The 14661-nt window shown below is 57.0% G+C and overlaps 4 protein-coding genes across 4 annotated transcripts; 2 read left to right on the plus strand and 2 right to left on the minus strand.

The window, feature by feature from the left end:
• Window positions 1-3213: 3213 nt before the first annotated feature.
• D7B24_003679 (uncharacterized protein) lies at window positions 3214-4492 on the plus strand (the record flags this gene model as incomplete). Its single annotated transcript, XM_028637866.1, has 8 exons — window positions 3214-3265; window positions 3300-3387; window positions 3450-3463; window positions 3532-3592; window positions 3652-3723; window positions 3780-3920; window positions 3977-4396; window positions 4459-4492. The coding sequence occupies 8 exons, from the start codon at window positions 3214-3216 to the stop codon at window positions 4490-4492; spliced, it is 882 nt and encodes a 293-aa protein (XP_028490599.1).
• Window positions 4493-8394: 3902 nt separating this feature from the next.
• On the minus strand, window positions 8395-9152 carry ATP20 (ATP synthase subunit G atp20; the record flags this gene model as incomplete). The annotated part of the gene is made up of 2 exons (XM_028637867.1): window positions 8395-8677; window positions 8791-9152. The coding sequence occupies 2 exons, from the start codon at window positions 9150-9152 to the stop codon at window positions 8395-8397; spliced, it is 645 nt and encodes a 214-aa protein (XP_028490600.1).
• Window positions 9153-9870: 718 nt separating this feature from the next.
• On the minus strand, window positions 9871-11113 carry LAD1 (L-arabinitol 4-dehydrogenase; the record flags this gene model as incomplete). The annotated part of the gene is made up of 2 exons (XM_028637868.1): window positions 9871-10801; window positions 10914-11113. The coding sequence occupies 2 exons, from the start codon at window positions 11111-11113 to the stop codon at window positions 9871-9873; spliced, it is 1131 nt and encodes a 376-aa protein (XP_028490601.1).
• A 2138-nt stretch (window positions 11114-13251) lies between these two features.
• On the plus strand, window positions 13252-14628 carry D7B24_003682 (uncharacterized protein; the record flags this gene model as incomplete). The annotated part of the gene is made up of 2 exons (XM_028637869.1): window positions 13252-13659; window positions 13727-14628. Coding segments are annotated over 2 exons (1310 nt in total), but the record flags the coding sequence as incomplete, so codon positions are not given.
• Between the last annotated feature and the right edge of the window lie 33 nt (window positions 14629-14661).

Here is a 14661-nt window from a genome sequence, read left to right on the forward strand (position 1 = left end):
GGTAGGTACCTGGGTGTCTACCTGGCTGTTTGTAGGGCGGCTGCCCTGGCTGGGGATTCAGTTAGGCGTTGTGGGAGGAAGGCACAACTAGCTCCGACAGGGGAGGGGGGTCGGGAGCATTGAAGAGAGCAGGCAGGGACAGGGAAAGGCATGCCGGGCAGGAGCGCGAAAGCGTGCAGGTTCAGGGGGTGCGGGTTGCGAGTGGATGCGGGAGTCCTCCCAAAAATGCCCAGTGAAGACCGGACGGGCACTAAAACTCATCGTCCGTTGAGTGGGTAGTACATCTGACTGGCTGGCATGTTCCTTGTCTAGATCCACTTAAACGCTGGCTGAGCCGTGCCGTCCGTCGCCTTCCATGTTTCTGGGAAACAGCCAGGGCTAGGAGTATCATGCCTAGCAAGACACACTTGATACCTTACGCTACTTGCCTGTTGGTCCTGACTGCCAATGGTATCAACGACATCGTGAGGTGAGGTGTCTTGAGGAAGGACAGAGCCCGTGGACCAAAGAAACAGAAGGATCTACCTAGCATGGAGACGCTCCTACCTCAGGCAGCCGATCTGCTCCCCACACCTACCTACCTCACTCATGTGGACACCGCAGGTAGTCGAGTAGCTTTCCCATTGCCCTCACCAACCTCTCTCCACTCGACTTCAATCCAATCTCGACATGGCAACATCATCCCTCAGCATCCACAGCCACATCCACAACCACGTTTACGTCCATATGCGGCCAAATACATTGTTGTGGATGATCATTAGACCAAACAAAAGATCGTTGCTGGCCTGACGCGCCTGGAATTTCCCCAGTCAAATCGGTGGCGCCAGACGTCTTCCTCGTCCAGCCAGGTCCATGTTCCTAGTGCACTAAGATTGACGCCCGCCGTGTGGACTTCATTGGACGGGGCCCAGACAACAGAGACACAGACCACCCGGCCCTGAACAAGGAGCATGGAACATGGACGGACGGGCCTCCCCTTGTGCCCTACTAGACGTTACGTCGCCGCCGACGCCGCAAGGCCATGGGATGACATGTCGGAGGCAATGGGTAAAAAACAGAGGCAGTCAGGGAAGCCATCCTAGTCTCGTCAAGGTGCAGACTAACGCAGGTCATCCGCAGTGGGCAGACGCAGATCCAGGCGCAGACACCAACGTCGACAAGCGGCGGCTGCGGCAGACAAAGCGACAAGGACACCACCTTGACTAGCCTGCTCCCCCCCCCCTTCTTTGCGTCCGTCCATCTTCTGGTCCCGAATCTGGCATCGCAATTATCGCGGGCAGGGAACCAGGGGGAAAACCCACAAATCTCAGCCTACTTTACCATACCTCGCCTGGTTCGCCCTAAGTGTGGGCAATTCCGTCCCTCCTCATGTCCCGTCGCCCGGCGTTTGAATCTGCTCAGTTCTACTCTACTTCGACTAAAGTTCGGTGCCTTATCCTAAGGTAATTACTTAACGTTGTCAGAACCCCCCGGACGATCGAGCCGATAGCCATTGCCTGCCCTGCCCACCCCCGTTCCCCGTTCCCGTTCCCGTCCCCAACGCCGAGTCTCGAATCGAGTCTCGAGTCAGGCCTGCCGCAGGTCACTTCGCCTTCGTCACCAACGCCAGCGCCTGCACAATCTCCAATTCTTGCTCCACGCCTGACCTTGCTTCAGCAAAATTCCGACAGCACTACACTCAGCCGCCAAAGCCTCCAATTGATCGACACAGGCCCAAATAGTCTACGCCTCAAGCCCGCAGCCTCGCTCCTCGCACTAGATCATTTACTTTTGAGTGCGACTTGGGCTTCTCAGCATTGCGACAACGTCTGGCCATTCCTCGAAGATTGATCTCCATTTGTCTACCTCGGAACGGATCACTCTAGATTGCTTGAGCCACAGTCAAGTAGCATTCGGATCAGCATTCGCCTGTGCCTCTCACTTTTCACGACATTGCTTCGACGCCTCGAATGGCCGTTTGGGCGGGCCAGAAAGGGTCGTGAACTCCGTCGTCACCCGCGAGCGAGATATCCCAACCTGTCAGGTAGGTGTGCCTGTCAAGCTGTTCCTCTGTGGCATGGCTACGATATCGTCCGCGCAGCACGATTGTCCTATGCCGTCACAGTCCTCCTTCGTTCTCACTCCACCCCCCTCTCGTCTCCTAGCACACCCACTCGCTGGTCGATTGGTTTTTCCCGCTTCACATGCACGGCGCAGCACAGCATGCCCCTAGTTGGCTCTGCGCTGGAGAACTTGGACAAGTCAGCCAGTTGCCTAGGCAGTCGCCACGCTCCACGCAGGTGCAGCAGGTACTGGCTTTCGGGCCAACAACGTTGCGCTCGTCTGCTGTTCACAGCTCTCTGTCAGCGCCTCAGTAGGCAGGCAGATGTGCAGAGATACACGGACCGCGACGGTTTGTCCTGTCCTGGATGTGGCTCCACGCCTCAAGTTGTTGGCCACTTTGGCGGGCTGCCTACCGACTTTGTCGTAGTCACCCTGTACGGTGTCGTGTCATATCTTGTCCCGCAACAACACATCGCAAAGGAAGAGACAGATCCCCGTCCTCACTGGGCGTTCGTGTGTGAGGTTGGGACATGGTACAAGGCCTAACTGTCCTTGGGATACAAATCAGTCAAGTTACTCTGCCCGGCCCTCTGCAAAACACACACGCTCATCCTTGCGTCCCCATGTTTTTCCTGTTGGTTGTCTCGATTCGTTCACTCTTTTATTCTCCTGTTTACCTCGCCTGGTCATCATGCCTCCGTCTACGAGGACCGTGGTCCGCCCCATAAAAAGGACCTGTGCTCGTCCTCGGAGGAGTATGTTCTACCGACATGCCTTGTCTGCAGCCTGCCAACCACCACCACCTCGCTTCTCTTACAAAACATACTTCATACGTTCTCTCTTCACCTGGAAGCCTCTGTTATTCTCCTAGAAAGAGGGCCACTTGTTTCTGTTCATTGATTTTGACTCATTGCTTGGTCTTGAGCAGTCAGGCTGACCTATTCGAAAGGTATTCCATCCTACGACCACCGACGCTTATAACCAGAGCATTGCCGCACTGTCTGAGTACCTGAACTCAACCAATTGTGGCCCTTGGTCTCGCTTCTTTCATCTGCATACCACCACAGAGCTCACCTATCACCGCATTGGAGTCTCGGTTATCCAGGCACCACACCACCGATTCTCCACTGCTGGCTTAACAACAATCGCGCGTTTCGCGTGTCAGTTATCATGTCTATCAACGGGTATTACTCTCCCTCCGCCGCACCTCCTGGCTCAGAATGTAGTTATATCGCTAACCAATCGCCGGTCATCAGCAGAAATTCAGGAACGCAAGGTCATCGGGAAAATGGTCGTGTTTATGGAGAGTTTCGCCCTGGACGTTACTTATTCCCCATCGATGAGGTGAGTCAACTTGCAAACTGGGGGTTATTCGAACACCTTGCTGACGTCGCGTATGTGCGTAGGAAGAAAAAGACAGGTTTGACGTCTTTCACCGGGTTGTGTCGTTGGCTCGGCAGAATAAGCACTTCGACAACGAGGTTCCAGACCGCGCTCGAGTTCTCGATCTCGGCACGGGCACTGGCATATGGGCAATCGATGTTTCCGAGTAAGATTCTGCTTGAATATATATTTCAAGGCGACCATATCCACTGACGACATATGCAGCGCCCTCTGGAAGGGGCCTGAGAACCACGGTCTCGTGCATGGATTAGATCTTGCTTATATTCAGCCCGCTGAGTGAGTTCGGACAACTCGCTGCAATGGCTGAAATCTCACTGGCTGACACACTCCAGCGTACCATCTACGGTGTCTTTTATGCAGGCAGATGTAGAAGAACCCTGGCCGCTGCGCGAGAATGATTACGACTTGATACATATTCAGCTTCTGATGGGTGGGATTCGGGATTGGACGGATCTCTACCGGAAGATTTTCAGGTAAGCACTGATTCGCAACCAAGGACTACTCGATCATCTACTAAAGCACCGATTAGGCATCTGAAACCTGGAGGCTATCTGGAACATGTAGAGATCGACTGGACGTTCCGGTCTGACGACAACACACTCACCTCAGACACAGCTCTGGTGGCTTGGAGCGAAGCTGTACATCGGGCGTTACGGACCTTTGGCACGCCACTGGACATCAATGACAGAATCAAGGGCGACCTCCAAGCGATAGGTTTCACGGACGTTACCGAGACAATTGTCAAGCTTCCGATCAACCCCTGGGCCGACAATAAGCATGACCAAGAGTTGGGCCGATGGTTCAATCTTGCAGCCACTCATGCCGTCAATGCTATGAGCCTAGCACCACTCACCCGAGTTGAGGGTTGGCCCGTCGAACAAGTACAGAGTCTCGGAAGCGAGGTGAAGAAGAACCTCTGTAAACTTAGCATCCATGCTTACTGCCGACTGTGAGTGGCCCCTATGCAGTTACCCGCCGAGAAGTCGAAGACACGCTAATAGTCGAGCCCAGACATGTATGGACGGCTAGGAAACCGAGCCAATGATGAGGATGAAGGGGCATGGCCCAATTACCGATCCTCGGCATGTGTTGTATTTCCACCTTTCTCAGTCAGCTTAAAAGCTTTCAGTCGACGGAGGGGGAGAGGCTTCATGTCATCCCGCGCTCGCAAACGCGTCGCGAGCAAGTGTCGGTGACCCTGTCGTTACCCTTCCGTCATTATAACACGTTGTCGATACTGGTGCTGGTGGCCGGAAACCGCACTACAGACCAGACGCCCCTAAACTGGACGAAAGCACAACAGCGATTGGGTCACCGAGCCTTTTCCATCCTCTGTATACTACCACTATCATCACCGCCTTTGCCATATATCATCGCTTTATTCGCCAATATCTCATCGTCCTTGAAATATATCCTGGTCGCCTTCGCTTCTAGGTGCGCTCTGGAAAGCGACGGAGCGCCCTACACAGTGAGGTCATCCTCCCTTTTGGCCACGACACCATTTGCTGCCTTCTAAAGCATACCGCCTGAAGGCGTCCTGCTAATTTGCGGACGACATGGAACTCTCAAATATCTGTCTGGTCTACTAGGCCAGCTTGGGGCTCGACATTGGCCAGCGACTTTGCTATAGTGAAAAGTTTCGCTGTCAGACGCAACCGCGGTCTCCAGGGATCATCTGATCCCTCGACTAGATCCCGCAGCATGTGGCTGCCCGCTTTGGTTCGGGATGTTTGCCAAGCCTAAAGCTCGTTCCGGGTAGTGGCCGTAGTCCACCTCGCCTGGCACCCGCAGTTGATGCAGCGTACAGCACAGCGCGGTACCTACCACCAAAAAGGAACGACGGTCGCAGGCATGCCTTGCGCTTTGTGTGACTGGCGCATAGGAGCTGCCTTGGATTATTGGTTTCATTATTTTTTAGTTCTCGCGTTCAGGCAGACCATCAGAGTCCTGTTCCTTTTTCTGTAGGCCGCAAAGCGTCATGTCCAGATTTCCAGAAGCAATTGGGACCACCTAGATTTCTGCTAAATTTTGGTTCTGGAGTGGGAAATCTCTCGATGCAATGATATGTGTGCATATGTAAATATTGATATCTTCTACTCATCTGGTAGGGACACTTGGAGAGCATGCGGGCGATTGGATGCTCGAAAGCAGTAGTTTTTGGCATGGGCAAAAAAGTCAAGTAGAGTTTGCTCATGTTGGTGCCATTTGCACGGCGAGCTTTCTCAATACCAATTTTGGCGCTCAATGACTGTTTCAAATCGACAGCGACTTATTTACAACTTACGTTCGGTCATTATCAGAGATTATACCCGTCAATCCGGCAGCCTAACTTTGCCTTCCGGCCCGGACACTGATCGTATGAGAGCTTCCGGCTCCCTGAGCCCTGCCAGATGGTCTTGCCTCTTGATTTCCTTCACATATTTCTCACCATTGCATTGCCTCTTTCACGATCTGACTTGGGTAGCCGACTGTAGAGTATCAGGTCGCTTGTTGAGATGTCTTGCCAGGGATGATATCACCTCGGCTATGTACCCTCGTCCTGTACTTGAACAAACGGCCAATCAAACCAGGCAGCGTTGCTTTGACGTGTACTTGTTGTTGTCCTTCCCGTACAAGTACCCTGTGCTCTCATATATAGGGGTTGCTTACGAGAATGCCTCCCTCGTCACCCTGCACGACGGCGGGTCAGAGAGGCGGCTTCGCTCACACGCGCCTTGTCACACCCCCTGGGCATCAGACCGAGGCTGCCACTCCTAGTGTGCCGTCTCCGGGCATCCCAACATTTTGCTGCGTGGGAACGAGGTCTAGGTGTGTGGCTGGCTATCGTGTGCTACCTGTCCGCTAGGTTCACGAACATGACGCAGGCAGACATTTTGCTGGCATTGTTGGGCTCGGGGCATGCGCTGTCCCCGGTTTGCCCGGCTGATACTGTGTTACCGGTACCGGTGTCCCGTTGGCGGGTCACGGAACGGTCAATGGAATGTGAGGTATCTGCCATCTCTCTGTAACTTGCCCCCTTGTTTGAAAGGTACCGGCGCACGGCGTTGTTGTCCCTTTTCTCCTTGGATACGGACCGGATAGGGGTTGGGTTTGTCATGGCGGTCCCTTCGTGGGTTTTTCCTCTCTTTCGAGGAAGGGACTATTCTCGTGTGACGATCGCCGCTGGTGGCGGCGAAACATGGCTTGCAGGTCTTCGATGAACCCATTGTCTCTGGTCTCTGTTGCCGGCCTTTCCCCCCTCCCTGCTCTCGAAGTCAAAGCCGCATCCCTGACATGATTGAGGTCGCGATGGTTGGTGTCGCCAACCCGGCAAGACGGATCGTGCTATCGACGATGGACTGGAGGGAGACCCCGACCGGTGAGTAGGCGACGCTCTTCCAGCAGGGGAGGATGCATGTCCAGCTGGCACTGCATGGGCAGAGCAGCGGTATAAGACCGTGTGACCTCTTGAATACTGGTGCTAGCGCCAACAATCTATGACTTTCGTGTGTTGTTGTTTATTTCGGCTTCGTCAAGAAAGAGGGCGGTGAGGTCAAAGTTCATGGGGGATGTGGATGGAAAGGACGTTGGTGATAGACAGCGTAGTCGGGCATGATGGCACAGTGATTCAGGGGTCTGTAGGCCGCTTGGTGGAACTGTTTGTTTGCTACCCATCTATCAATGGTGGTAACGATGACGATGTATATGTTTGTGTGTGTGTGTGGAGCTGGCCGGGTCGCGGTGTGTTGTTATTTTATGTTTTTGCGTGGCACGAGTGAAAGGGGGCCGCTTGATGGCGGCCGTACGGGGGCCTCGGGCGGCCCGTTTAGGGTACCTGAAATTGTTTTTGATCAACTGGATGGGATAAGCTGAAAGGGGTCCGGAATGAAGAAGTTGGTGCCTCATTGAAGTGCTGATCCTGTCGGTTGTTGAGAAATGATGGGTGGCTTATCGTGTATGGGCTGGTGTGTCGGACTTGATCAATGATCCTAACACGCACCGTCACCCGAGTGCAAGATGCCCGTCTTGAGGATCGACACGACGTGTCCAGCCTCTTGCGTCTTTTGCTGTGAACCAGAAAAGCATCAATTCGTGATGGTGCACATCTGTGATGTTTTGCTGTGTGAATGAGTTCAAGAGACCAAGCAGGTCTCATTAGGTCAGTTGATCTAAGCTTCAAGCTGCGTGTGCAAGACATACGGACAGGCAATTGAGGGGAGGGTCCTGGGCGTTATATGAGCGGATCCTCACATATCTACTTGGTGGCTGCTTGCTGATGCTTTGTTTAGGATGTATAGCAAGTAACTCATGAAGCAACGCATCACTAGAAAATTAGTGCTGGTCTCTGAACTTGTAGAGATGCAGAGGGCATGACCTATGCTGGAGTGAAGACATGCCATGGAGACACACTGGATGGCATGCACCATGCTTCGCGGGAAGAAGGCCGATAAAATCTCGACAGCCCTGTCGATAAACCAACACTCTCAGCACGTACAGTAGCTCTTCGGATTCGGCAAATCACAGCAACGCGTAGGCAAATACTTTCAACGAGTTCTTCCCATTCTCCCCGCCGTAGGCAGAGCAGACAGCAGCCGAGCTGCGTCCAGGTGGTGGTGTACAGGGTCTACAAAAGAAAAAAACCGATGATCATGGGAACCAACCGAGGAGCGAATCTGTCTCCCTCGGTCTATCCCTCTCTCTCTTCATCCTCATTGTTCCTGACCCGACATACGACAACAGGATCTCCGGGTGAGCCCCCATCGCCCTTGACGGCGATGAAGAACAAGGAGGCTGGATTTGCCACCCATTATGGCCGTCTATTCGAAGCTTCCGTGTATTCTTTTCCGTCGAGCTCGCTTCGCTCCCTTCTCTTCTATGTCACGCCCGCAACCCCCAATTCGCGAGACTGCGTCATGCCGATTGCAAAATAAAGGACTTTCCCTTCGCTCATCGCTAGCAAGAATGCGCTTAGTGGTGAGCGGCACCGGTCTCGCCGTGGTAGCCGACAAGCTTGAAGCGGCCGATCATCTCGCCAATGGTGAAGAAGCCGAGGCACTCGGCGGCGACGACACCGACGGTGATAAGCGTCGCCGTGTTGATGCCGCGGAGGCGCTGGGCAGCAGCAGCGGGCTGCTGAGCCGCGGACTGAGCAGCGGACTGGGCGGTCTGGGAGGCGGAGTTGAAGAGGGCGCCGGGGTTCTTGGCGGACTGGAGAGCGTTCTGGGCGTAGGACTGGAAGGTGGCGATGGGACTGTCAAGGAGTTCATGGTCAGATTCTTCGATCGCGTTCATGCTTCGGCTCATGACCTAATGGGCATGTCCTGGTCTCGCAAGCCATCAGGGAGCGAGCGCGCTTGAACTTACGGAGGAGCCATCTTCTGGCCGCGGAAGACAATCTTGGAGACCTCGAGGCCGACCTTGGAGTAGTAGACGACAAAGGGGACCTGCTTCTCGACGAAGGCGATGACACGGCCGGTGCGACCGCCGACCTTGCCGAGGGCGTTGGCGACGCCCTTGGCAGCGCCGGCGATGGCGGGGCCGGCAGAGCTGGAGACGCGGCTCAGGCCCTCAGAGGCCTTGGACTGGATGTTCGAGGCCTGCTCCTTGGCGGCATCGGCGGCCTTCTGGGTGGTGGACGACTCGAAGCGGGCGGCGATGCGCGAAGGGAGGCGGGTGTTCCTCAGGGCGGCGGACCGCAGGACGGGACGGGCGGCGACGGCAGACATTGTGGTGGTAGGCGGCAGGAGAAGGAATCAACCGAGTGCAAGAGATCGGAAGAGGCTTTCGTAACGAGATGAACGTTCGAAGGCGCGTTGGTCGGTGAAGGGGGCTCGGCGGGAGTGTCGCTGGCGGCCAATTGATGGAGATGGGCGTGGAGGTTGAGGTCGGGGGTGGTGAGGTGACGAGACGGGGCGAGCGAGGATTGGAAAAAAAGAGCTCGGAAGATTTCGCTTCAGGTTGTTCCATTGCGAGCCGGGCAAGTGGACCTCTCGCGCTCTCCTTCTCTGTCTGGTGAGTGGCTGGCACTGTGGCTCGGGCCGCTAACTGATTGGGGGAGCTAGACACAGCCAATGAGAGGGTGCCAATTCAGTGTCGGCAAGACGGGGCCCAAGCTCCTTCCACGAAGTCAATGGCAGGAAGGAATAGCCAGGCACGTAGTTTCCATTGCCGCTGCCCTTTTCACAAGCTTCTGCTTCTCTCTACAAGGTCGCAAGAAGCTTCTCTCGGCAAGGTCACAATGGCACACCGCATGCACCGTCACTGGGAGACATTGAGCACATCTCACGAGATTCATCATGATATACAGAAGATTGTGGTATTCAACACCAGGAAAGCCAGTCATGCCATCGTCACAGTCACCACCACTCAACACTTACGCCAACCAACACCTCGATGCTAATCAGTTGCCTCCTTTGCTAGAGTATCCTTCTCTCGCACCATCAATCACTCCAGGCTCTGGATCTGCACCTTGATGGCGCCCGTCTTGGGGTCCTTGGCCGTGTCGAATGCCTTGAGCGCATCCTCGAGGTTGAACCTGTGCGTGACCAGCTTGGTGAGGTCGATGACGCCGCTCTCGACGAGACGGATGGCGCGCGGCCACGTGTTGCAGTACCTGTACTGCAGCTGAATGTCAATCTCCTTGACGCTCGCGCGCATAAAGGGAATGTTGATCTCGTTCTTGCCGACACCAATGATGAAGACCTTGCCGCCAAACTTGCACGCCCAGATGGCCGTGGCGATGCTGCTCTCGACGCCCGTGCACTCGAGCGCGATGGCCGGCTCGACGCCGCCAAACGCCTGGACGATGGCCTTGGCCGAGTCCTCGGGCGTCGCACGCTCGACCTTGTGCGTGATGACCGAGGGGCAGAGCTCCTTGGCGAAAGCGAGGCGGCCCTCGTCAATGTCGGTGATGACGAGCGGCGTGGCGCCCGCGGCGCGGCAGCAGAGGAGCGTGATGAGGCCGATGGGACCGGCGCCGCAGATGAGGACGGGGTCGCCGAGGCGAACGCCAGCGCGCTGCATGCCGGCGAGGGCGACGCTCAGGGGCTCAAGCATGGCGCCGTTCTCGTACGACATGTCGCCGATCTTGTGGCACCAGACAGCGGGGTGGTTGACGTATCGCCTCAGCAGGCCGGGCACGGGAGGCGTCGAAAGGAACTCTACCTTCTCGCAGCCGTTGTAGCGCCCCGTGAGGCAGGGCTCGCAGGCGTTGCAGATGACGTTGGGCTCGATGGCGACGCGGTCGCCGACCTTGAGGTGCTCGACGCTGGGGTGCACTGCGATGACATCGCCGGCCGACTCGTGACCGAGAATGTGGTCGCCCTCGACAATCATGGGGCCGATGCAGCCATGGCACCAGAAGTGAATGTCGGAGCTGGTCGAGTCAGTCTTTTTCCCCTGGGTTTGGCATCATTTTGATCCGACTGAAGATGGAATGCGTGCTGCGACTTTTGCCGCGTACTTGGGGAAACAAAAAAAAAACTCACCCGCAGATACCGGTGCTCCTGATGGCAACCGTCACCTCTCCAACGGCAAGTCCCTCGCCAGAGTTGACTTTCTCAAGAGAGGGCTCAGCCTCGTTGATCCACAGGTCGTGCTTGGGGTTTGTGAAGACGCCAATATTGCCCTTAGACTGCTTGGCTGTGGCGCCGTTGGTGTGCCCGTTGGTGCCGTTTGTCGCCGTCATGATCGCTTTGTGTTTCTGATCGTGACTTTCTTTTTTCTCCTTCGTCTTCGTCTCGATGATGCCGATCGTGTGCTGCGTGATGGCGATGCGAACCGGACTGTCGGCCTTGGCTAGGAGGGTTTGCGATGAGATAGACGGGAGAAAGCGGCGGGAGGAGGGTTAGGTAGAGAAGCAGAGGAGCCCAGGGCTGATGAGGAGTTTGTAGGAAAGAGGTGAGGAGAAGCAGAGCTGAGCTGGCGCGATGCCGTGTGACGACGACCGAAGGAGGGGGAGGGTCAGATCTCTTGCTATATATTGGATGGGAAGGATTTGGTGACCCCTCCAACCCCTCGGTGGCCGTTTCGCCCCATCGCCGCCGACACGTCTCGTCTCGTCGTTCTCGGCGGCCATTCGCGGCGGTCCCATCGGGAATTCTCAGGACGCAGCAAAACACGGGCCAGGGTTCCCCACATCCAAAGGTCACGCAGGGTACGAAGCTTGTCAAGCTAGATGCGCTCGTAGGGGCGGAAATGGAACATGTGGGCGCGCACAAGGTGGGGGGAGGGGAGGGAAGAAGAGCAGCGCATAGTGGTACTGGCTCTCGCCCTTCTTTTGGTGCGCTTCGGTCGCTGTAAGACCGATTCCCCTTTGCAAGCGTCGAGATGGCTCTGGCGCGCCAATCACGGCGATCACAGGCCATCGCCCCGACTGCCCCGAAAGTTGGGGGGGCCATTGGCCCCGGCGCCGTGCCCAGTGAGACTCGGTCCTGAGGTGCCGCCCGGTGGGCCTCATCCTATCTGCTGCCACATTGAATTGGGTTTTTTGGTCCGCTTGGTCGTCTGCTCATCTTCGGTTGCTATTTGTGCCCATCATTTTCCCTCGCCTCGGCCTGGCTAAAATGCAGCAAGCAGCCTGCTGTGCGGCTAAAGTGTCCACATGCGAAACCGCGTGAACGATGCCATGCGCATAGAACACACAGCTCTTCCTCAAGTGGGACAAACCCACATGGGCAGGCAATGCATACTGAGACCCCGCTTGTCTGGGTCTACCGACGTCAAGATACTTCCAGGCCTCGAGGCGGGGCTCCAGCTTTTATTCCTTGTGGACATATCAGACGCCGCCTCTTTCGCCATTCTCCTTGGCTTACATGTTCCTGTGCACAGCAAAAGACGAGGCGGCTCTTGTTGGTTGGCGCCGGATGGATTCCTGGTGCTAAAGCAGGTCATGGCGATCTTGGCTGTGGCTGGCAGGCGACAACCCTTTTCCCGTTGCAGTCCCAGTCCAGACTGCGACCCCCCGCGTTTTGACGAGACGCTGATGTTGGAACTGCGTAGGATCTGGTAAGGATCGTAGCTTCGAGCCTGCCCATCCCAGCCTCGGCAGTTGCCCTGGGCATTCGGAGATGCAAAGAGTGCACGAGCTCCGGGCGGCGTGATGCGGATTACTGGAACTCGGGTTTGTGGCTTGTTCATGCATTGTCCATTGAATCTTGAATCAAGAATGGATGGAGGCTGAGCGACGTTGGGGTTGGGGTGTTTGGGCTTTGGAGTGCCGAAGTTTCTCCCGACGCAAAAACATCGGGGCCTCGCCATGGTGGTGCGGTGCTCTGGCAGTCAATGGCCCGCCCACCCAACAGCCAGCCACTAGCCACTGGCTCGCCTAACAGTCCTGCCCAGACCTCTAAGGAGGCGCTCAGTAGCAGGCACCCTCAGGGGCCCAAGACACTGGCGGGTAGCGCTTAGAGGGAAGAATGCCCAGCGGCCGGGCTGGTCCCCTGCGCAAGCGCCATCCCTTGTCAGGTCAAGTCGGTCAGGAAACAATCGTCACTGGACCCTGACCCCGGACAGACATGGACCTGGACCTCGACCTGGACCTCGACCCAAGCTTGGACCTGGACTGCAACTTGGACTCCAGCATTTCGACATCATCCTCGCTTCAACCTTGACGTCGCCGTTGCACCCGACCCGCGCACCCACCCGCACACCACCACGAACCCCTCGTCCTCGCAAGCAGACCCCTCCAGCGACATCGAGGCCCGTCCTCCTGCAGCCCCGAACCCACGAATCCGACCCAATGCCTCGCTCGGCGCCAGCTGCACGCTAGCCTCCCTCTCTCCTCCTCTCTTCTGGCCTTTTTTTTTTTTTTGTTTTTAAATCTAAATGCCCTCCTTCTTCCCCTTCACCCCGGGCCAGGAGTCTCGCGCCCGCTTCCAGCCCGAATCCTCCCCACTCCTCGGTCGCTTCCGAGCCGTTCCGCCTTCCACCGCCCGGAGGCCCTCTCATGGCGCGCTAGGCCTGTTGTCTTCGGCCCTCGGGAACGGCCGAGGGAGCGTCCATGTCGGCTACGGCGCCGTCTTGGCGGCCGGCCTCGATGATGACGACGACGACGACGACGATGATGTGCAGGCGGCGCTTGATGACGCGCACAACGAGGGCAGGGGGTGGTGGAGGAGGCTATGGAGGAAGACGGTGGATGTTTGGATCGAGCCGAAGCAGGGCGCCGTGAGGAGGGTGGTCGATGTTTGGTGGAGTCGATATGGTGTTTTGGTCGTGCTGCCGGCCGTCCTGGTACGTCCACGAGACGAGATGTCGGAGAGGTGAAGCAAACTCTGGTTACAATGCTGACCACGTACAGGCCATCGGATGGTGTGCCCTTCCCTTCCCGCAGTATCCCCTCCTCGACGACGGCGACGGCAACGATCACCACGGCGGCGACGGCGTCCCCTCTGATGCCCCCACGCGCAAGACACCCGGCCACGGCCAGCCTCGCGTGCGCGTCAACTTTTGGTTCTTCCTCTTCGTCTACTACAATTTCTACAACCTGACCGCCCTCATATGGATCACAAAAGTCTTCAACCTCTACAGCCTCAACTGGTGGCCCCAGTCTCTTGGCTTCCTGCCCACCGTCTCACTCATAGCCACCCTCGCCCTCGTACTCCCGATCCCCATCTACCTCCGCCCCGAGACGCGCTTCCTCACCGTCCACAACACCTCGTGGATCGCCTGGACCTTCATCGTCATGGCTGCCCCCGTCGCCATCGCCTTCCTCATCCTCACAACGTCCCAGCGCCACCACCTGGGCCTCCGCAACCGCATGTCCGACACGCAGCGCATCTTCACGACCTCTTGGTGGACCGGCGGCGACCTCGGCGGCGCCACCCCTCCTCGTCGCGTTCTAGCCGGCCCCGCCCCTGACGCGCATGGCAGCCAGCAGGGCCGCCGCGGGCGGCAGACCCAGCAGCGTCAACACCAGCAGCCGCTGCTGGCCCGTCTGCGAGCCCGCTGGCTTCCCGCCAGCTTTGTGCGCTTCGTCTGGTTCTGCCTCGCGCTCCTCGTCGGCCTCATGGCGTACGTCATAGGAGAGGCGTACGCTGAGATATACCTCCGCACGCTGCCTCACGACAACCTCGAGACCATCATGTACGTCTACAGCTGGGTCGTCACCGTGCACCTGCTCGACCTGTTGACGGGCTGGCTGCTCGGCATACGCGAGGGCGAGCGCGTCGGGAGCTACCCGCTGAGCTGGATCTTCAAGCTGTGAGATGTGTCCCCTGCCGCCCCCCCCAGATC

Source organism: Verticillium nonalfalfae, assembly GCF_003724135.2.
Source record: "Verticillium nonalfalfae strain VnAa140/NRRL 66861 chromosome Unknown scaffold_202, whole genome shotgun sequence".
Taxonomy (NCBI): Eukaryota; Fungi; Ascomycota; class Sordariomycetes; order Glomerellales; family Plectosphaerellaceae; genus Verticillium; species Verticillium nonalfalfae.